The sequence below is a fragment of the Ammospiza caudacuta genome, chromosome 20 (assembly GCF_027887145.1).
Source record: "Ammospiza caudacuta isolate bAmmCau1 chromosome 20, bAmmCau1.pri, whole genome shotgun sequence".
Lineage (NCBI taxonomy): Eukaryota > Metazoa > Chordata > Aves > Passeriformes > Passerellidae > Ammospiza > Ammospiza caudacuta.
Genome location: NC_080612.1, coordinates 5877101 through 5899632, shown reverse-complemented (window position 1 = coordinate 5899632; position 22532 = coordinate 5877101). Strand labels below are relative to the sequence as shown.

Here is a 22532-nt window from a genome sequence, read left to right as displayed (position 1 = left end):
TTGGTTCTGCACCTGTGTAACACAGGACAGGGAATCTCTCACAGTCTGGAGCCAAGCAACGTGTGCTGAGCTGGGGTTTGTGTTTCATAAAGACACTACAGAGCCAGACAAGCAAGGTTTCCTTACTGAACTGCATCCAAAGTTAACCATTAGATAGATAGAAAATATTCATCTTGTTTCCAGTTGGGATTTCTGACCTCAAATTCCACCCCTGCTTTGGGTTTTATTACTTGGGGCTGGAGAGCTGCAGAGCATCTCTAGGGTTGGACATCTCCTCTCTGCTCAAAGTCCCTGCAACCCACAGACCTGTGACATTCAGGATGCTCAGTCAAGCTCTAGTTGTTCCTCATACTGAACATTTAGCCCTGGTTTCCTTTAGCCAAGACAAAAAAATCAGCTGAAAGGCCAATAAGGAAAAGAACTCTTTAAGCCACTGAAAAGGATGGTCAGAATTCAGAAGAATTTGGCTTCCTGAACATCAAAATACTGTTTGCACATTCTTTCTCCAGCAAATGCACAATGATGATGATGATGATGATTGTTATTATCACTATTGCCAGGGGCATTTTTGCAAAGGTTTGATTTCCCATGTCAGCATTTCAGCCTCAGGATCAACACACCTTTGTTTGTCCATTCTCCCCCACTCCTTCCCTCCCTCCCTGGGGCTCTGAAGGGCCCCTACAGCCCTCACCCAACTCCCCAGCCCTGCACAAGGCCAGTGAGCACCAGTGAGCACTTGGAGCTGGGCTGGGGTGGCTCACAGGTCCAGGACTGTCGCAGACATCTTTTATGAAAAATCCTTTCCTTAGGATTTTTCCTCTTGAGAAGCTGAGAGGCCTCAGGAAGAAAATGTAAACAATGATTATCTGCTGCTGTGGAATGCAACAGGTGCATCTGTGATTGGCCCATGTTGGATGTTTCTAATTAATGGCCAATCACAGTCAGCTGGCTCAGGCAGAGAGTCCAAGCCACAAATCTTTGTCATCATTCCTTCTTACTCTATTCTTAGCCAGCCTTCTGATGAAATCCTTTCTTCTATTCTTTTAGTATAGTTTTAATATAATATATATCATAAAATAATCAATCAAGCCTTCTGAAATATGGAGTCAGATCCTCATCTCTTCCCTCATCCTCAGACCCCTGTGAACACAGTCACACAGGACATCCCTCAAGGACCCTCACTCTGCCTCCTGCTGCTGTTACCCCTTATCTAAATCCCCCTGAGCTCTGCATGGTCCTTACAGATGTGAGCAGCAGCAAGAGCAATCCTTCCCACATCTCTCTGCAGCTGTGATTTTATTCTCCAGGACACCCAGGGACTCTGGGCTTTCAGGGGACCCAGCAAATCCCTCACATCCTCTGGTCTCCATCATGTGAAGAACAAGGTAATAACATTTGCATCCCATTACTGGGGAGCACAGAGCTGTGCAAAGGACTTTTTGTTTGGGTTTGTTTTCTGTTGTTGCCTTGTTAACTTCTGGGTGAAGGAAAATTAGTAGAGGAAATATCTGCTTGGGTTTAGCCAGGCACATTTCAGTTTCAGCTTCAGATTTTTAACTCTTCTAAAGAAGCTACACCTCCAACTCATTTTAGATTCAAAAAAATCAAAGGATATTCATAATCACAATGTTTTCCAGGATTACTGCATTCTGTTGTTTTAATCAAATCTCACTAAACTCTTCCCAACATGGGGATCTATTCAGTTTCTGATGGGACTAAGACTTTAATCACCATTTGCCTATTTGCCCTTTCTCTGCCCTGTGACAAACAGCACAGCATGTCCCCAAGAGCCCTCATCCTGGTGGCAGTCTGAGGAGCCTCATTTTGAGGTTCTAGATGATTCCACCCTGAAACTCTCCTTAAAAATGCTTTAAATGGCAAGTTTAGACCCATGAAAGAAGGCCTAACATGTGGGGAGATTTCTCCTGGAGCATGGCAAGCATTGGGTAAGGCTGGGTGTCAGCCAATCTTCTCTCCCAGCCTGTCACCCCACACACTCTACCTCAATATTATGTTACTTTTACAGCTGTGGAGGTTCTCATAATGAATTTTGACCCTCCCTCTGAGCACTGATGAGGAACAGGGAGAAGAGTCCAAAATGGATAAACTCAGAATGGTGCAATTTGCTTGCAATACAGCAAGAAGGAACTGGATACTTCCAGAGACACCTCCATCCCTCCAACCCCACACCATCAACAGTCACTTCTGAGCACCAGGCAACAATACACTGACAAAAAAGCTCCAAGCAGGGCTTTAAATGACACAGCCTGAGCTTTAGAGGCCAATGCGCAGTCACTGGTGCCTGCTGGCAACAGGGGTGATTTTGGCACTTCAAAACAAGCACAGGGCCGGATTGCAATGGGAAGAAACAACCATAATTCTCCTGCAGTCAGAGAGCTCCTAGGTTTTGTACCCACTGAGTTTAGCCCCAACAGTACCATACAGAAACTTGAGGGCACTTCATCAAATCAAAGCTCTTAACTGTTTAAGTTCATCTTTCTCCATGAAATGTGTCTGCAAGACACTCTCAGGCAGTTCACCAGAGTTAATTGCCTGAACCCAAACCATCACAGCCCACAAATCCTTTAAACTTTGAGAACTGACTTAATGCTGAACAGCTGCCAGGCCCTCACTTGCCTGCAGCCATGGGAACAGCTTTTCTTATCAATAAATGAGGATTCCTGGGTGTGCAACACCCAGGAGTGGCACTGCAAACAAATGCCTCTGCTTGGAGATTAGGAAATGCCAGCAAAAATGTGCAAAGTGCAGCTGGAGGCCGAGCAGGATGCACATTCCCACCAGGGCATGGCCCAGTCCCTCTCCAGAGGTGGGGAATGAGGGCACAGGGGGTGTTTGCTGTAAATTGCTGTGCTGCCAAAGGCAAGGCACTGCAGCTCTCCTCAGCTCAAAGGGAAGCACTGGGCTTCCTCCAAGAACCATTGGTAAATGAGGACTTGAATGGTGACAATTGCAAAAGTACAAAAGCAATCTCCTATTTTAGCCCAATTAGTGCTGTGCTAAATCATCAGCCTGGGCCTTTCCTTTTGCAGGGGAAGGAGACACATCTGTGAGGCTCCTCTGCTGCATGTGGTTTGTGTTATCCTCCAGCACAATATGCATAAACTAATGCTGGTCTACACTTACACAGCACCTCATCTGGAAATCTGAAAGGGATTTATGAATGGTGGGCATCTGTGACATGTTACAGATGGAAATGGAGGCACACAGGGATTCAGTAATTAGCCCCAGACTTGCACAATGAGTCAGCTGCAGAGCAGAGCCCATTATTTGTTCTGTAGTAACATCTAGTGTCCAAATACAGAGGGAGAAAAGGCTTTCTCCCCAAAAAGTGTACACCCAAAAATACCATCCATGCCTGTGTTCAGACCAAGACTGTGGAGGAACAGCCTAAATCACAGCCTCCCCTGGCACACAGGTCTCTTCATTCTTGAAATACCAACACAGGCAAGCAGAGGGGTTAATACGCCTGCAAGTTTGTCTGCTTTTTCCACATCAGTTGATCTAATAAAAAAGATTGATTCTCCCCACAAATCTGGCCTCACTTTAACAAATCACTTGATTTGACACAAAGGACTGTATTCAGATAGCTTAAATTCCACTTCACTCCCTGAAAGTAAAGTTTCTAATGGGCTGAAGCCTCAGAAAGAGCCAATAGCAAAGGCCAGGCAGAGACACCCACCTTGGGAAGGGCTGGAAGTGCCTGAGTGCAGCCAGAGGCATCTGCAGCTCTCTGTGTGCTGCAGTGCTTAGGAGGAACATTGCAGTGTGAAAGAAATCACACAGACCTTCCTGTGCCTTTGGGAAACACAGCAGCAGCTCCTCACACTTCTGAAAGCCTCCCAGTGGTAAATATAACACTGTTATTACCTGCCCACCTTGCCTGAAGTGACAGTCCTAAAATGTTGGGATGCAGATCACCAGGGTGTAGAAAAAGTACATAACTACATCCAACCCATACCCACTGTCTCTGCCTTGTTGCCTGGCCCCACACTTCCAAAGGGTTTAGCCCACATCCTAAAATCAGAGCATCATTTGGAAGCTGAATGACTAAAATTAAATCTGCACCAGAGAACTTTGAAGCAATTTTTAACATCATTTTGGGGATTTACCACACACAGCTTATGCACCAGCAAGCAACAAATCAGATTTCATCCACTTTCAACCTTTAAAACCAGTTTGGTTTTCTCAGGGAGGCTGTTCCAACACACTCAGACACAAGGAGACACCAGGCTGCTGGATGCCAATGGCTGAGGAACCTCAAGGGAGAGCCTGCAACTGCAAATGAGGCCACAGCCACCCTCCCTCTGAGGACTCAACCCAGATAAACCCATTCCTGGCTCTTCTCACATCCCACCCCAAAAGATTGATGAGAAGCAGGTTGGGAAAAAGAGAAGCATGAGCTTAAATGGCAAGGACAGCACAACAGGTCTCCTAAGACAGCCCTGAGCCTGGTGTCCTCTCTCAGACAGTGAACCCAGCAAGGAAGAGGAAAGTAAAAGCAGGGTGACCTTTCCCAGGTGCTCATCAGGCACCTCCTGGGCAGTTCCCAGAGAGAATCAGGCCATTCCTTTTCCAGATGCTCGAGGGAAACTGAGGCAGAGACTCACAGCCCCCCTCCCAGAAGCAAAGGACAACCCAGGCTGGCACTGCCCCCCTCCCCCAGGCTGCTGGGGTCTGCCCATGGTGCCACTTACGGTCCTGGCTGGGAGAGGAGCCGAGCTGGGGGCCAGAGGAACCTGCGGGGGAGACAAGGAGTGAGCACTGAGGGAGTGAGCACTGAGACAGGGAATGAGACAGGGAGTGAGCACTGAGACAGGGAATGAGCACTGAGATAGGGAGTGAGCTCTGGGACAGGGAATGAGCACTGAGACAGGGAATGAGCACTGAGACAGGGAATGAGCTCTGGGACAGGGAATGAATGAGCACTGAGAGAGGAGGGAGTGAGCTCTGGGACAGGGAATGAGCATTGAGACAGGGAATGAGCACTGAGGGAATGACACTGAGACAGGGAATGAGCATTGAGACAAGGAGTGAGCACTGAGACAGGGAATGACACTGAGAGAGGGAATGAATGAGCACTGAGACAGGGAATGAGACAGGGAGTGAGCATTGAGATAGGGAGTGAGCATTGAGACAGGGAGTGACACTGAGAGAGGGAGTGAATGAGCATTGAGACAGGGAACCAGCACTGGGACAGGGAATGAGCACTGAGACAGGGAATGAATGAGCACTGCTGGTGGCAAAGCCTCTCCCTGCACAGCCCTGCCTCAGCAGGGGAAAGTTCCCTCAGCTGGGGGGGCAATGCAAGCCTGGGTGAGCAACAGGAGCACCTCCATCACCCCTGGGCCAGCAGCAGCCCTGGCATGCACAGCACACGCTGCCCTCCCAAAGGCTCCACCAGCCCCAAAACTGCCCCAAAACTCCTCTGGAGATGGTGCTTGCAGTGAGGATGTGACAGCCTGGCCACAGAGAGAGAAAGCAGGATAAGTTTTGCCATGAATTGCCTGGGAAACTTTAGGGAGCTGGAGATAAACAGTGATAGTCAAATATTAAAATCATCTGCAGGTGATTTTTTAACAATCTGCTTTGCTGGTTTTCTCATGAGGTTGTTTACAAATGTTTATAAAAAGACATTTACAGTGTCTTGTTAATTAGTCTAGCATGTGAAATGCATTAAATGACTAATCAGGTCCACCTGTGGCAAACTAAGATCTAAAAAGAAGAGAGGATCAAATAAATTGGACTTTTGCTATTTGCCTTCTGATATGACTCTGTGACATCTCTGATTCATAGGTGGCACTTCCAGGAAATACAATTCCAGGAAATACAGCCTCAGAGAGACCTCCTGGAGGGAACAGGCTGCAGCATCCACCCTGGCTCAGGGTGAAAGGGCCAGGGATTGGGGTTGGGGTGGTTTTTGGGGTAACAGCAGTCACTGCTTCCATCACCCACAATGGGGAATAAATGGCCCCAGGTGCCAGGAGGAAGAGCAGCTGCTGTTGTTTTGGGTGAGCCATGGGGAGGAGAATCCAGCACCTTCCCAGCTGCTGGTGCATGTGCTAAAAATGATGTTTGTGACAAAAAGAGAGGGGATTAAGAAGAGGGGAAGGCCTTTAGCAGTATGGGCACAGCAGCATCTCCTAATGCTTAGAAAAACAGAGTACACTACAGAGCTTCTCAGCTGGTTTGGTCACCTTCCCCCTACAGACTTTTTCTGTTTCCAAGTGTAAAGCCAGAGATGATGACTCCAACTGCCTTTACAACCAGTCTGAGGTCTGTGAAGACCTAATTATTTAGGTCTGTGAATCACAAAGCACTTTCATCTGGAAATATATGAGCAAATCTGTATCTGTGTTTTGTGACTAAAAGGGCAATAAAATGAAAAAGAAAAATGCTAAACAAGCTGAGAAAATAATTGTTTTAGTAGGAAAAACTTCCCCCAGCAGCAGAGGGTGACAGTCCCACTGAAGTGATGGATATTAGTCATGATCACACACACAAAACCATCTTGAAGATACTAACTGCAAACAACTGTTACAAGAGTTTACAAGAGTGTGTTTGTTGTACCAGTGTCTAGAAACATCGCATTAAAACCAACCAAACAAGATCAGATAATTGCTTTGAATGTGGTTTTTGTTAGTCTGGGGTCCTGGATGGGTTTGTGCAGAGGCCTGGGAAGCTGAGCAGCCAAGTTGCTCACAGCCCTACTCATCCTCACTGGCAGGAACAGGAGGTGCTGGTGCATTTACACCAGTGCCAATCTGGGCAATGTCTGGAGCCCCTCAGGACCCTCAGAGAGTCACTAAAGACCACACACATTTCTTTGGAGGATGATGCTTTAACTTTCCTCCAGCTCTGCTGTGTCACTCCTTTGTGCCTTCTAATGAAAAGCTGCAGAACTCACAGTAGTGAGACAGTTTTACTGATAAGAAATAATAAACACCTGAGTTTGAACATGAACTACTGTCTGAAGTGCCTTCAATCCAGACCAAGGGAAACCAATGACTGGGACCCCCTCATCCCAAAGAACCTCAAATCTGGTTACCCTTGGCCACAACAGCTGTCCTGCATGCCGGGGAAGGACACGTCAGCTGCAAGAGGAGTGCAGAGAAACAAGAATTGAGCTTCACATTTGAACCCCAAGTCTGGCAGAAGCCTCCCCTGTGCTCTGACACTGTCAGCGCAGCCTGAGGAGCTGCATAAGGCACCACTTTGATCCTGAGTGAAGGGGAGGAAAATTAATCTTGTCTTTCACGTTTGAGGACTGAAGAGCAACCAAGCACATCCTGCATGAGATTTTTGGGAATGGGTGGTCACAGAAAATGGCAAATTTCTTTGGTGCTGGAAGCCCTGCACCACTAAGAGCATCCGCATTACCTGCAAGCCATAACAAAATGCTCCAAACCATATGGTTTTGCACTCTTATCCCAATAATAAAATAATCACTATGCAATAAATTTTCTTTCATCATTCAACCATTAACAGCAACTTCAAACCACCGAGTTCTGCTTCTACTTTGAGAAGCAGAGAAAGATTCCAGTTTAGTCTTTTCCAGATGAAATTAGATAAATGTTTAATGCCTTCTGCAAGATCTGCAGAGTCAACAAAAATACTAAAGGCCAAGTCCAGAGGGATCCTGTTAACTAACTCAAGATACATCTAGAGTTAAACAGCATCCACAGTGAGAACAGAGTTTCTCCCTTTGCACAACAGTGTCAGGTCAAGATCAATGACATTAAGAAAATGTTTGCTAGGTCTTTTCTGTAATAGCAACAAGAAAGAAAAAACCAAACCTCAAGAATGGTAACAGAAAGGCCAGTCAAAGGTAGAAATGTATTCCACAGCCCTGTGCAGAGAATCCATTTCTGGACATCTGCCTAAAACTCTGCATCCGCCTTGTGCTGGCTCAACCCCCACTGCTCTTGGCAGGTGAGATAGAAAATTGGTTATAAAATGAGCTCTATATTTTATAAGTTTCATAAACATTTTTTTGAAAAAAAAAACTGGAATATGAGGTATTCTCAGAGATTCTGTGCCAGAGAGTAATGTGGTCTAACTTGGAAACAGAGTTACCACCTGTTCATGGCAACTGCTCTTTTAATCTTCATTTCTGTTTTATGAGCTGACCAACACTATTTTATTAGCTGACAATTAGTTTAGGTTGATTTAATTAAGCAAAATTGAGTACAATCCCTCTTTCTTCCCGGGCAAACGTTCTGCAGGATTAGGGGTATGAGCAACTTGGAACCTGTACCAATAAAGCAAAATTCCAGATTTTTTTGTCAAAAACAATCCCATGACTGTCCAGGTAAATACATGTTAGAGGACACAGAGATGTTCCAGGTGTTGTAAGAGAAAAAGAGGTGTTCTAAGGAAAAAAATAAAAATGGTTTAAGAGGAAAAGAGATGTCCTAAGAGGAAAAGAGATGTCCTAAGAGAAAAAGGTAGGCTCTGGCTGCCTGGGGAAAGCCAGAGGTGCTTAAGCCACTTGTGCTTAAGTTTAACTGTTTGAGTTGCTACCTTGGCTTTTAGAATGAGTGTCTGCAGCTCATGGAGGATAAGAAGGAGAAAAATGAAAAATTACCCAATCTGGAGATAGCAATTAATAATTTTTTAAGGAGATAATTTTTCAAGGAGATCAATTCCTCAATCCATGTGGCTGTTCCAGTTGTGGCAGTGGGACAGAAAGGGCAGAGCAGGGTGGGAGGAGGAGCAGGCACACGGAGGGGCGACTGGAGCAGCCCCTGGGAAGGAAGGGGCTGATTGAGCTCCTGCAGGGATGAGGACATGGTCATTGCTTGCCATGCCAGGCAGCTCATCAAAAATCTGCCCATATCAGCACAAGGTCAGCTGCATCTCAAACAGCTGCCTCCAAAATTGATGTAGCACAGGAGGCAAGGCTCAGTGATTGTTCTTTTCTGCCAGTGTTTGTTCTCCTGTGAGCAAATACCCTCATTCACCAGCATTTGAGCTGAGGAACCACATCTGCAAAGTGCTGCATTAGACAGCAAGGGGTGGATAATGTCTTTAATGTCTTTGGGTTTGGCTTTGCTTGTTGTTATAACTGTTTTCTTCTTTATTTTTTCCCTTGAATATTTTGTATAGAGCTGTACCAAGAAGGAATTCCCACCTGGGCAAACATCTCAGGTTTAGCACAAACTCAGCCTTACACACAGACAGGAGTCAGGTATCAGGCTGAGAGGATTTAACCTTCCTCAGGTTGTACAGATGTTTCTTCTTGGCTGATTTTAAAGATTCAAAGCAATAATTGATCAAAATCAGCAACCTTTTGAGTACCAGCCTTCACCAAGGTAAGCTTGAGTGAAATACTCAAGGATGAGCTTCCTCATGTCACAATTTCTTGAGTCCCACCTTGCAACAAGGCAGAACCCAATGGTAATTCTATGTACAGAGCTTGTAATAGAGGTTGTAGCCACAACTCAGCCCTAGAGGATTGATAAAAATGACTGTAACAGTAGTAGAGGCTCGGGTGCAGTTCAGTGCAGACAATTTTGCAGTCAAATGGCTCTTCTGTAAGATATATGTTGCCTTTGACTCTTAGTGAGCCTTGAAAAGTGAGCCACCACCATCAGTTATAACTCCCTGGCAAGGAAAGCACTAATAATTCTGACTAATTGTCATGGAAAGTTACCCTGATTGCAAATTTGACAGTTATAAAAATCCAATCCTGGAATTCCAAACAGGCCAGGAACATAATTAGGCTCTACATTTTAACACCCTCTTGATCAATGGTGGGGTAATGGAGACCCTTCCAAGGGCTTTGTTTTGAAATGAATGGCGCCATATTGATGAAACAGCTTGGACCCAAACCAGAAATTAAATTGAAAGTTTAAACAATGCAGCTGTATTTTATCATCCTGTATTGTCAAGCTTTAACGAAAATAGCTCCTAAACAGAGCCACATGTTTTGCCTGTTGCCCAAAAACTGAAGGTGAATTTTAAAACCCTTTCCTAAGCTGCAGGATGCCAAGATTTTTCAGCTAGAAGTTATTATTAGGACACAACAGTATTTCATATAAGCCCTGACAATGGTTTTGTATGGTTTCTGTAAAAGCAACTTCGTTTTTTACACCAGAGATAGCTCAGATGAATGACACTTCAAAAAAATGGAACCTCTGCTATGTATTTCTTCTTTTCCATGTACATGTGATAAAGGCAAAAATAAAACCACATTTCAATCATCACAACAACCAATACAGGGAGTGTAAGTTGGATTTCCCCCTCATCCTACGTATCATTAATGGAAATTGTCAGCTGCCTTCTAATGCCTGGACCTGGAGACAGATTTAGTGAGGGTCTATCAGGTATTTCAGTGTCACTGGGAAACCTGCAGGCAGCTTTTACTCTGAGAGTTATCTCCTGCCTTTAAGGATTAAGATATGATTAAAAAAACACTTGTTAGTTACAACATTCCAAGAACCAGATCTTTGATTTTTCTAGCAAATTGGTCATGATAGAGGAGACAGAAAATGTATAATGAGAATTAGTCTTTTTAATATCCAAGGATGGATTTGCACAGCTGGAAAATTAGGGAAAAACTCTGGGGTTTGGTTTGTAATCTGTTCAAATAGCCTAGAGGATTTTAGGGGGTGCAACTCATACAAATTAAATGGGATTCTACTGCATTTATTTATTGGAGTATAGTATTGCAGCAAGATGGCAAAACTCAGTTCCACATTGAGAAAAAAAAATCTGCTGAAAACCAAAGAGCACATTAAGTTCTACCAGCCTTTCCCATAAAAGTTTAAGTGTTCACTCTCAGTTTTGAATATCCATAAGCCCAGAAACAAGACCAAAAAAAGCTCTGGGGCTTTGAGCCTCCAGTGGAATAGGTTCAATGGCTCAGCCCTGCCATGTGCTCCAAGGATGAGGTATTTCAGTTGGATCTCTGAGGAAGCTTGCAGAGGGGTGCACACAACTTTCATCTCAGTCCACCGGGGGAAGGAAGGGAGATGAGACACGAAGAGATAAAAAAGCTGAGAACAAAGAGGTCCTTGCAGTGCCTCCAGCCTCCCTCATGCTGGATAAACACGTCTGTCAGAGCCTGAGGTCAGGCCAAACCCTCTGATGATGCTGCTCTGCAAGCCTGAGTGTCTTTTATCTCCCTGTGCAACTCAGGCTTCCCAAGAGCACCAGGAGCAGCTTATCCAGAAGGTTTTCATGGAATGTCACCCATTTCCTCCTGCTGGAAGAGCTGTGAGCTGGACACTGGGTGCCAGCACTGAAACCAACACCACAGCAAGGGCTGTGGGAGCTGCTGTCCTGCACAGCACCAGGATCCCCAGGAGCAGCACAGGACAGGGACAGTGCCCTGCTGCAAGGCAGAGCTCCCCTGGAACTGGAATTTAGGCAATTTCTCCACAAGAAATGGTGCTGACAGAGGGACAGGGCAGCCATCCCAAGCTCCTTGAGCATCACTAACACCATGTGGTGACACTGCAACCTCTGGTGTACTTGCCAGGCATGGAAATCATGCTCAGCCTCTGGAGATATCCCTCCTTTCCCTCCTCCAAGGGAGCCCAGGTGAAAAGGAGGCAGGCAGAGAGATGAACTTCAGATAAATGCCTTATTTCATGTTTTAGCTCACTGTCTAACAAACATGGACGTGGTGCATCCTTTCCTTGCACATATCAGGGATGTGAAGGGTGTTACAGAGGCTCAGGGACTCACAGTCATATCAGAGGTCACAGATTACAGAACAGGTTCCTCTAGGTGGGTTTGGGGCACCACCAAGTCCTTAAAGTTTTAAGCATTGATGCTCATAGTTCTCAGGCAGATGTTTTAGTAGGGGTAAACATCAAAATTTAGGGCCAGGCATAGTGGCCTTGGGCACACCATGAGAAATGCAATTTTTATTCATCTTTTCACCCAACATTTTACTGCAATGCATTCTCAAATGCTACCTAAATGTCAGGATGAGGAGATGATTTTTAATGAGGTTACTACTCCCATTCATCTGCCACTGTCCAAAATCTCAGGGGCATTTATCTCTTTTAGCAGACAAACAAACTATGAAAGAGGCAAGATAAACACCAGCCAAATAACTTGGATATTGTAGTCTGGCATGTGAACATGGGCTTCAAAAAGCACCCAACAGGCAGCCACTGAGGTGGCTAAGGAAGGAGAAGCACCAACCTGTCCTGTGGCAAGTTTTCTCTCCAGTCCTTTCATGGCTAATGAACATCCAACAATGCTTGATAAAAACAGTGTCTGCTACTGATCAAGTGCTGGTTGCTTTGTATCACACTTGAATCTAACAGGAAGAAATGTCCAAGAAGATGTATTGTCTAAGTTCAATGTTTTATCAAAACCAGATGAGCACACATAGCCTGAGGTGCTGGGCAAAAGCCAAAACATACAAGCAGGAAACTGCAAGCGGGTAAAATGTGACACTTGAATTAAAAGAGAGGTGCTTACCTCTGTGCCAAAATCATTTTTACCATGATGGTACTGTGTATCTGGAACACCTCCCCAAACAGAACACTGCAGTTGCTACAAAGCCTCCCCACATCAGGCTCTGCTGAGTGGAAATCCCAGCTCAGACCACCTCTGGATGATGCACTCCAGTGCCTTTTACACATTCATTTACACAGACATGTCCATGTGCACACACCCAGAGGAAAAACTGCTTCCATCTCAGCAATTTGTACACTCTGCAATACTACTGAGCAGCTTCCTGAATGATTTCCTTCATGCTATGGCCTTCAGTGAGGAACCTTGCCCAGTGGTGTTATGGTGGAGATGAACAAGACAGAACTGCCAGAGGTTTAGTCCTGACTTTCCACTGACCACCCATCTCCCTCCACTCTCTGCCTGTTTCACTCTGAGTCCCTCTGGAGCTCACTGAAGCCAGGTTTGGAGTCACTGGGATGTGGAGATGTGTGTTTAAGCTGGAATGGATGTGTCTTTTCTGATGTGAAGCCCCACCATGGAGTTTCCCAGCCCCAGCTGCTGAGGAAGCACAGTTCAGTGGTGCTCACTGAGCCCACCACTAACTCCCAGCACAGCCAACATCAAGGACCAGCTGGCTTGCGGAATCCTGAAACCTGCCAGGTGTGCTTAAGCACAGATCCTAAACTCTCTGGGACAAGAACACAGGGGGAATAGAAGGCACTAAACCATCAGCAAGCAATGCTTGCACTTTTCTTTTCTTTTTTTTTTTTTTTTTTTTTTTTTTTTTTTTTTTTTTTTTTTTTTTTTTTTTTTTATGTGCTAAATTGTTGTTTTCAATTTACTTCCAGCAAGGAAAACGTACATTGAGTAGGTTTGTCACATTCCTGGTAAAGCACTGCCCATTGAAAAAGCTTCAAGGCAACAGGAAATGTCTCAAATGCCCCCAAATTCTTCACTCCACAACTCCATCCCAGTGGTATCCCTGTGAAACCTGGCTACACTTTACACCATGAAAATTAGTAGCAGAAGAGGCATTCTAGCCCCTGGACATTTGAAGTTTTCTGATCAGCCAAGTCCATGGAAAAGGCACTGCCACAGATGCAATGGCCACATTTCCCTCACTAACATCCCCCTCCTCTTCCACTGCTAAAAAGTAACATAACTGTTGGAAAGGACTGCAAAATAGTTTTTAGGGATCATTAAAATATTTCAAAAAGTCACTTTGATTTAAAAACCCACCTTAATAAAGCCATATTTATAGTTTCTTTCCACACTCTTCATCCATTTATACAGCTGCAGTTCCTCTAGAAGACAGTTCAAAGAAATGCAGCTCCAGGCACCCAGTCAGAGCCTAAAAATCTACTGCTGAGTTGCCCAAGATTTTACTAATAAAATTTGTCTTCAGTGATATAAATTGAAAAGTCAAAGCAGCAACCTGCTCACATTCTACTGCAGAGGGGTTTGCAACCTGCAGCTCAATTCCATGAAAAAAGGTGTTCCACATGACTTGTGATTGCTGGAGGGAGATAAGGAAAGAAGCAGAGTAAGTAGGTGTTGAAACTTCTTAGAAATCTGACCATATCCTGGGGTATTTTCACCTGCTCACAGAAACAGGCACTTCATTTCTGATCTGAGATCACAGCAGCCACTTGATGACTTCTGCTTCCACAGCCTCTGCTTTCAAAAGGACATTCTCCCACTTCAAGCTCCCTATTTTCCCAATAAAAAGATATTTCAATTCCTTCTCCCTGAGGTCCAAGATACCCCAAGGAGAGGCACCAACTGCAGGAGCACCACACATCAACAGCTGCTGTCAAGATGCTGCCAGATTCAGTTTAGCTGAAAAAAAGCACAAATAAATTTCCTACCAGTGTCTGGGTCCAGCCTTCCTGCTCCACCCAGTAAGATACAGGTCAGAATTCCAGACTAGGAACAGGGGGTAAATTTGGAGCAGCTGAACTCAAGAATCAAAAGCAACAAGAGTTTAATGCTGTGCAAGAATGACACAATATCAAAATTAGGATGGTATCAAAATGCGCACAGAAAAGCTAAAAGGTATTTTGATTTCCTACATTGCTGCCTTTGAGCTGTAGCATCTACCAATGCAGCATTTCTTCAGAGTCTCCATTATTCCCATGCAAAAAAGGGAATGTTTGGGGCTGCAGAAGCTGCTACCTGGCAGGTCCTGCTGCAGTGTGAGTTTGTTCCGTGCCCACAGAGGGCTCTGCTCTGAGTGGTCTCTTGGTGTTCCTGCAGCATTGCTGCTAAATGAGAGAGCACTATTTAACTTGCAAAGTTAACTAATGCACAAGCAAATCTGGGGTTATGTTTGGTTTTTTTTTTAAAAAAAAGAAAGAAAAATACACATAATCTTATTGAAGAGCCAACAGATAACAAATAGGACAAGAGTCAAGTGTGTTATCAGTGAATGAGGACAACCAAATCATTTTGAGCTTGAGATGTAAGATGCTGACTGACAAAGGCTGGACCTGAACTGCACAGAGGCTGCCTGCAACACCAGCAAGGTTAATGAGAACAGCAGGGCAGGGATATCTCCAACAGCCAGACTCTACATCCTAAAATGCTTTCATTTCAGTTACTATGAAATTCCAGTGCTTCTCTGATAACATCTAGAAGGCAAATGTTACCACAGCACAATCTCTGAGGAAGCAAATTTCAGAATTGAAGTGACCTCTGAAATATTTGCCTCCATCACTTTTGCCAAGAAACTTGGGGCAGTTTCATCTTTCATCAGTGCTGATTCTCAGCTTTTGACAAACAGCAAGCATTAGGTTATTATTAGTAGCAATATCTTAAATTAGTGCCCAAGAATCCATTTACCCTTTGGTATTGAAGGAATTTCAAAGGAAAAAAAAAATATTTTTAAACAAATAAACAAACATAAAAACCCCTACCACTCAGAAATTCAGCTGAGCTAGCATGCCCGGATTCAATCTATAGCTCCTCAAAAATCACAAACCAGTGGAAGATTAACTGAAAATCATGGGATGGAAATGCATATGGAATTCTCATTGTGGAGGGTAGATGAGAAGTTTTTAAACTCTGAAGCTTGGTTGACATTTCAGGTGGTGAAATACCTGCCCAGCCACCTCCTGCCCATGTTTGGTGGGCTCCACTCACATCAGCCTTGAGTGACACTCTGTGTGCTTGGCCCTCACAGGGCAGGAGGAGGATCCCTTACCTCAGTACTGGGAGGAATGAGGGATTTGTCTTTACAAACAGGCTGTGGGTCTGCTGGTTGATAAAACCAGCACTGAGAGATAAAAGAAACAATGGGAAGGATTCCACTGATTGATTAATGGAAGAAGATATTTGCTTTACAAACAAACTGTAGGTTTGCTGATAAATGAAATTGGATATTGAAAGATCAAAGAAACAATTTGGAAAAACCCTAAATTCTATAAGAATTAAAAATTAAAAGGAGGGTTATAGATTAGAGGGAAATCTTTGGTATCAGGTGTTCTGGGAAGTCTGAACCTCTCAAGTACCTCAGCCATGGGGAAAGAGAGAAGGAAAATGTGCCCAGGAAATTGGGATAAAAAGGAGGCTGCGTCCTCCAAAAATTTGAGACCCCAGGGGAATTTCCCATCACCTCTCCCTTTATTCAAATAAAGTAAAAGGACTCCTCTGTCTCCTTTTTGGACATAAACCTCTGATGTTTGTGGATTAATTTTCCTGACAATACCAATGCTGTCCATACTTTCCCAAGGAGCAGGCATCCTTCCTGCTACATTCTCTGGACAAAAAATATATTACTGACAGGGTTACAGCTCCCTGGAGACATAGACAATTGCTTTCTTATTTCACACCCCTTGGATATATGCATCTAACTCCAGATGTCCATGGAATATTTCATTCTATAGCAGGCTACCAATTTCCCTCACCGTTTTCCAATTAACAAGCAATTAAGATTAGCACTGGCCAAGACATGGGGGGGGGTGTGAGCTCACTGAATGTCAGAAGGAGAGTTCTACCATAAAGTCACACTCAGACATGTTATAGAAGCATAATGAGATTATTGGCTCTCACAATTAAAAGATAACTATTGTGTGAATATTAAGGAAAGCTTTAGTGATGTACAGTTATGTTATTGTAATTTAGATGTTCCCTGTTCTCCTCACAGTTCCCTTTCCCCCCTGTATTGTTGCCATCAGACATCAGTGGCTGTCTGGGACAGGTACAAAGAAGCTGCACAGGTGTCCCTTGCATGGGGCAGGTGGGAATGGAAAAGCTTGGGGGTGCTCAGGGGGTGAGGCATGGCAACACCTGAGCTCCAATCCAGGTACAAAGCAGTCTGCACTGATAAATGGCAAAGAAGAACTGACTGACAAACTTTGGAGGGGCCAGGGCTGGCTGATGCAACCTGTGAGAAATAGCTACTCACTTTTCATAGTTTAGGAAGGTTCATTAAACCTTATCAAAAACACAACAGAAGATTGAATAAAGGAAAAGGGTTACGGCGCTGAGAGCAAAAGATTTTCCTCAACATGTCGTCAGCCCTCTCACAATGGAGGTTTTTCCCTTTTTAACCCTTTAACTCATCCCAAAGTTCTGTCCATCAACCCCTTCTTTGTTGTCCAGTGGTGGAGATCTCTTCCTCAAACCCTGATTGGAGGTCAGATGTTCCACAGTGACAACTCAGCCCTCCCAGGTGTCCCAACCCAGCTGTCCCTTGATAACCACACGAGGGGGTACAACATAACTATAAATCTATAAAACTTTTCTTAACCTATATACATGAGATTTGTCTATTAACTGTGAGAGTTAATCATTGCATTACTCATCTATCACAAACCCCCAGGGGTATAAAAGACTGAGCATCAGTCTTGGAGATGAACCGGCCATGTGGTATCCACAAGGGCAGTTCCCAGCACTGTGAATTTTTCCTTATATAGTCCTTTTGTTGTATTTTTGTCAAGGTTTAATAAACCTCTTTAAATTTTCAAAGTTTCTCACATACAGGATCATCAACAGAAACTCTAAAACCAAACATTTTCCAGGAGGGTTTTGTGAAGTCCTTCCCCCACGCAAACCTCAGATCGTTTCATGGTCAGACAAACCATGGAATGCTGCTCAGGCCATGCCTGCTCTGCTCACAGGGCGTGATGTACTCCTCCCCCAGATAACTTGGCCTTGCCTGTGCTAATCCAGCTGTTTTATTTTGTGAATTGGAGTTCAGATTCGCTGGTGCAGGGGGGATTTTCTCTGATAATCCCACTCGTCATTACAGGAGCTGGATGTGCGAACGATGAGCCGCTAATGTCCCCCGGGGAGAGCCCAGCCTCAGACTGGGCTCATTCAGGGGCTGCATCTGGAGCTCCCAAACATGATTAAGTGCCTCAGCTACAGGGAACTGCCTTTTCTTTCTTCCCTTTTAATGAATAGCTCAGAGTCCAGAACATAGGGAAGAGGAAAAGTGCCTGAAAATGGTCAACAGTGCATCAAAAGGATCTGGAAACTTCATCTTGAGTGTCTTCAGGCTCCTTGCATCCTACAGCTAAATTTATATCCTCTCTCTTGTACCTTAACCAGAAAGGCTGAGGGGAAAAGGTCACACTAATCACAAAGAATTGAGGATCTCCTGGTCTGGACAGAACCACACTAAAGGCCAGCAAATCTGACCTGTCAAAGTGGAACCATGTCATTTTATACCAGGCAGAATCCACGCCTTTACCAGCAGCTTAACAAACAAGTCTCCCATTTGTGAGCATTTAATATTTTATATTAACTGAGTTAATGATGTCATGGCCAGTAACTCTTCCCTTCTGACTTTCAGTTATTTCCTTCTCACTTTCTTCTGACTTCCTTCTGACTCTTCCCTTCTGACTTTCAGTTATTTCCCCGTGTTTTTCACAGGACATAAATTGCAAGTTCTGATAACCAGCAGTGGTAACTGTGTGGCATTTTCCCCTGTCCTTTCCCTTTCTCACTTTATTCTCTTCTCATAATCAGTTTTAGTTACATGAAAAAGTTATATTGGTTGTGACTGTATGTAAAATGTTTATCAATCAACAGGTTAAGTACTGTGTGCTGCCAGTACCTGCAGCTCTGTCTGCCTTGGGACACTCCTGCATGTGCAGTTTCTGTCCCACACCTTTGGAGACATTCAGAACTGACAAATTACAGAACAAAGATCAGAGCAAGGAGCACTCTAATAGGAGGGCTCGTATACAAGAATGTGAAAGATCAATCAGAAAACCTGCTTTCAGATTTTTTCAGCTGGTGTTGAAGGACAAATCTCAGTGAAGTTGAGATGAGAGGCAACCAACAGCTCAACTTCTTTAAAAAGTCACCAGTTATGTCACTCTGGCTCAGTTCTCAGTAAAACATCCAGCTCAAAGGAGCAAGTTGCTTGAATTTCTCTCTCTCATGGCTTACATTAATTAAGTACTACTTAATGCAATATGATGTTTTTGTCATTGTATTCTAAAAGAAAGTCAAGCAACACTGGAACTGTTCTCATGGCAAAGTTACTTGAGTGCATTACATCTCCTGCAGATGTCATCACACAGATTTCACACGTGGGTCATTCTATCTGCACAAATCAGGAGCAGCTCAGCAGAGTCAGCACAATGCTGCCATGCAGCCATGTGAGATGAGAAATGAGGCTGCTGCCTCCATCCCTCAGCTGTCCTGGAGCTCTGCAATGTGCAATGGAGGAGGCTGTTGGGAAGGATGAAAGTTTGACAAGAAAGTCTCACAGATATGTGTGCTTAGCAGAAAGATTTTTTAAATGTGGAGTCTGAGGAAGGAATAGAGATGGAAGCAAGTTTTGATATAGAAGAAAAGAATTGCTGAGCCAGTCTCACTGGATAACCAAGGAGGCAAAGGGTGTGTTAGTCAGAAGGGTTTTTATGACTTAGAGCAAAGGATAAACCCACTTCAAACAAGATGATGTTTTTACCAAGCAGAAAGAGAGCACAGGCAAACAAGGCAGCAAATGTGGCAAGCAGAAAAAAGGTCTCAGAATTTTCCAAGAAAATTCTGCAAGAAAACTGAAAAACAACTTCGAGCTTAAACTGTAATGTACTGACTTTTAGTGATTGGAGAACAGTAACATGAATATGATAATTATAGTAGTTATGATAGGCTATAGATAAAAGTTAAGGTATGGATTGGTTCTACTGTATGAAGATGCTCAGCAAAGAAAAGTATATAATGCATTGTAACCAAAAGAAAAGTCTATAATGCATTGTAACCTAAACTCAGGGTCTCCAGGCCTGCCTGCAGCTGGAGCTGACAGCTGTGGGCACAGCTCTGTCACCCACAACCCTGCACTGCTGTAACCTCTTGGATGGAATAAACTGCATTTTGGAGACTGCCTGGAGTCCTGCATCTGTCATTCAGGCTCTTACAGGAGGCACTTCCTAAGAGGGGAAGAGGTGAAAGGGAAAAGCAGTGTAAAAGCATGGAGTAGCTCACATTTCTGAAGTTTGGACTCATTGCCCATTTGCCTGAGCTACAGGAGTCACTTCAGACAGATTGTGGCATATTTGATTTTACAGAGGGATTTTTCTCCTACACTTTGACCTTATTGAGGTGAAAAGGAGTCAGAGCAATGGTGGGGCTGGCATACAGCATCTGCTGTATTCCCCTCCTGTGCTTTCCTCCTTTTTCTAGCTAAAGAGTCTACAGCACGTAGCATAATTCCTGTTACAGGAAGGAGAAATTAATGCTGAATCTGGAGAAGCCAGGGGAGTATCAAGAGATTTCCAACAGCTGACGGCTGCTCTGGAGGAAAATCCAGCTGCTCCTTTCCATGCAGTGACCTGTTAAAGTTGGAACAGCAAATTTCCAAACCAGTCTGTAGCCATGCTTGGAACAGTGAAGCATAAATAAATTAAATTCTTATCTCGGAAAAGCTTATGAGTGTCTCACTCTGTATGCAAGCTTTTCAGGAAATGGGGAAGAGGGAGAAAACCTTCCAAAATTTTTGCGCTAAAATAATTTATACTTTTTGCAGTCAGAGAAAGGGGAAAATGGATAAGAGAATAGCAGTTTTTTGTGGGATGGAACAAGCAATGCTGTCTATGGGAGAGCAGGAAAAGTTGTTTTAGATTCTGGCACTGGCTCTTCATTAAAGGCAGCAGGAATTCGACCCCACACATGTTCAGCTGGGACTGGCACAGCTTTCTGCTGGATTCCCCCTCTGAAAACTCCCCTGAAGAGGAGCTGGGTCTGCTGCTAGCAGCACACAGGCAGCATGTAGGGCCTCAAAATGACACAGGCACAAAGCAATGGCAGTGGCAGCCCCAAAAATTGGTATTCCCACCACCCAAGGGCTCAGGCCAGCAGGAAACAGACAGGAGGATACAGGAAACAGGCAGGTGACCAGCAGTGCCCAATTTAAAAGGATAAAAGAATCCTATTTGAAAGGATACAACCTATAAATGAGTGTTAACATGTGGAAGAACTTTCACACTATTCCACACCTTGCATGGACAAGGAGCAGTGGCAGCAGCTCTGACACTTTGCCCCAATGGTTATGGAAAGGGAACACTCAAGAAGACTCTCAGTGACATCAGGCAGCTCCACTTCTCAGACACAGAAGCACAAAACAACAAACACTCAAATTAAACCTTTAAGGACTACTGAAAATTGCCTGTAATGATTGTTGGGAAAGGATTCTCTTGCTGACCAGAGCAAACCCAAGCTCAGCCTGCTGCTGTTCCCTGGGAATTAATTGTACCACGTGAAAACAGGGCAGGGTGTGTAGATAAAGAGCAGTCATGACATGAAACAAATGTCTCCTCAATTCAGTAATTTCCCACAGGGAGCAAAAGTTAACCACAAATCCTAAAGACCAGGCAACTGCATTTAAAAGTAATGATGCAAACCATTCTTGAAAATTATTTGCCTGTCCTTAGATTTTGACATTAAGACTATTATTTCAGTTTGACCTTTATATCACCTAAGACAAAACAAAACAATCCTCACTATCATAAAACAATATTGCTGGAGATACTTGTACATGTATTTTATGGTTTTATGAAAATATTTCTCTCAAGAATGCTGTTAATATCTAGTGCTTTCTTAACTAATCAGGGATTCTCAGCAAAAAGAAAGACCAAAGCTTGCAATCTGAAATTCTTCGTTCTGGACTAAGTTTTCACATGAAAACTACAAAGACTTTGGTCAGGGAAAAAAATAATGGCAATTAAGTAACTTTCTAACTTAAACTAAATGTCAGCTCTCTCCTCTAAAAACGTCAAAGGCAAATGTTCAAGCATCCTCCCTAATGCTAATTTTATTAATACTGTCAGCAATTCTCAGTATCTCAATCTAAGACAGTGAGTCAGGCAGCAAATCAATCCAATTGCCAAATCTCCAGAGGGAAAGAAACAACAGAGGAAGCAGGCCAAGGAGATTGCTGATAATGGATATTTAGTCTTTATGTGGGACAAATTCTTTGCTACTTCCTCACACTCCTTTTGCTCTGTTACACTGGGGGCACTCAGTGAGTTGTGGCTCAAATGCCTAAATATAGCAATTTGGATTACACTGCCTGGAGTTTTTGTATGGGAAGAATTCCTGACTTCCCAAGAGCATCCACAGCTGACTCACAGGACACCTCACCAAGGCTGGGGTCTGTGCCATTCCAGGGTGGGACAAGTGACACTGGTGGGGATCAAACCCAGCAGCTGGCTCAGGTGAATGTGCTGCTTGAGTTCTTTTGTCCTGGGAAACAGGGACACCTTGATGGTCACACCTGCAGGTCCCCTGTTAGCACAGAGCCATTCCACACACATCAAAATCCTGCAGTTTCTGACAGGGTGACACTGGGGATGACTTACAGGTGAGCCCATGCTTGTTGAACAAGCCACTGAAACAATTTGGTTGTAGAAACTGGGTTGCTCCTGTTTGTAGAAAAGGAACCAGACACTGGGGTCAGTGTCCTGGACAAACAGAACATGGGGCCTTTGGAGCCATCCCTGACAGTTTGAGTTTCACCAGCATGGCAGGACATGATGGCATTTCCTTCCCTCAGACTGAGCTGTTCCCCTTGAAGCACCACTATCTGCAAGCCCCTGTCTACATTTAGGGATTTATCTGCCCTAATTTAGGCACCTGAAGGT

At 44.2% G+C, this 22532-nt stretch overlaps 1 protein-coding gene across 1 annotated transcript in view; it reads right to left on the bottom strand.

Moving 5' to 3' along the window:
* Positions 1-22532, bottom strand: part of COL26A1 (collagen type XXVI alpha 1 chain) — a 166209-nt gene that overhangs the window by 49960 nt on the left and 93717 nt on the right. Inside the window, exon 4 of the mRNA XM_058817935.1 lies at positions 4716-4757. Coding sequence (XP_058673918.1) covers positions 4716-4757 — 42 coding nt within the window. The remainder of the gene's footprint in view (positions 1-4715; positions 4758-22532) is intronic.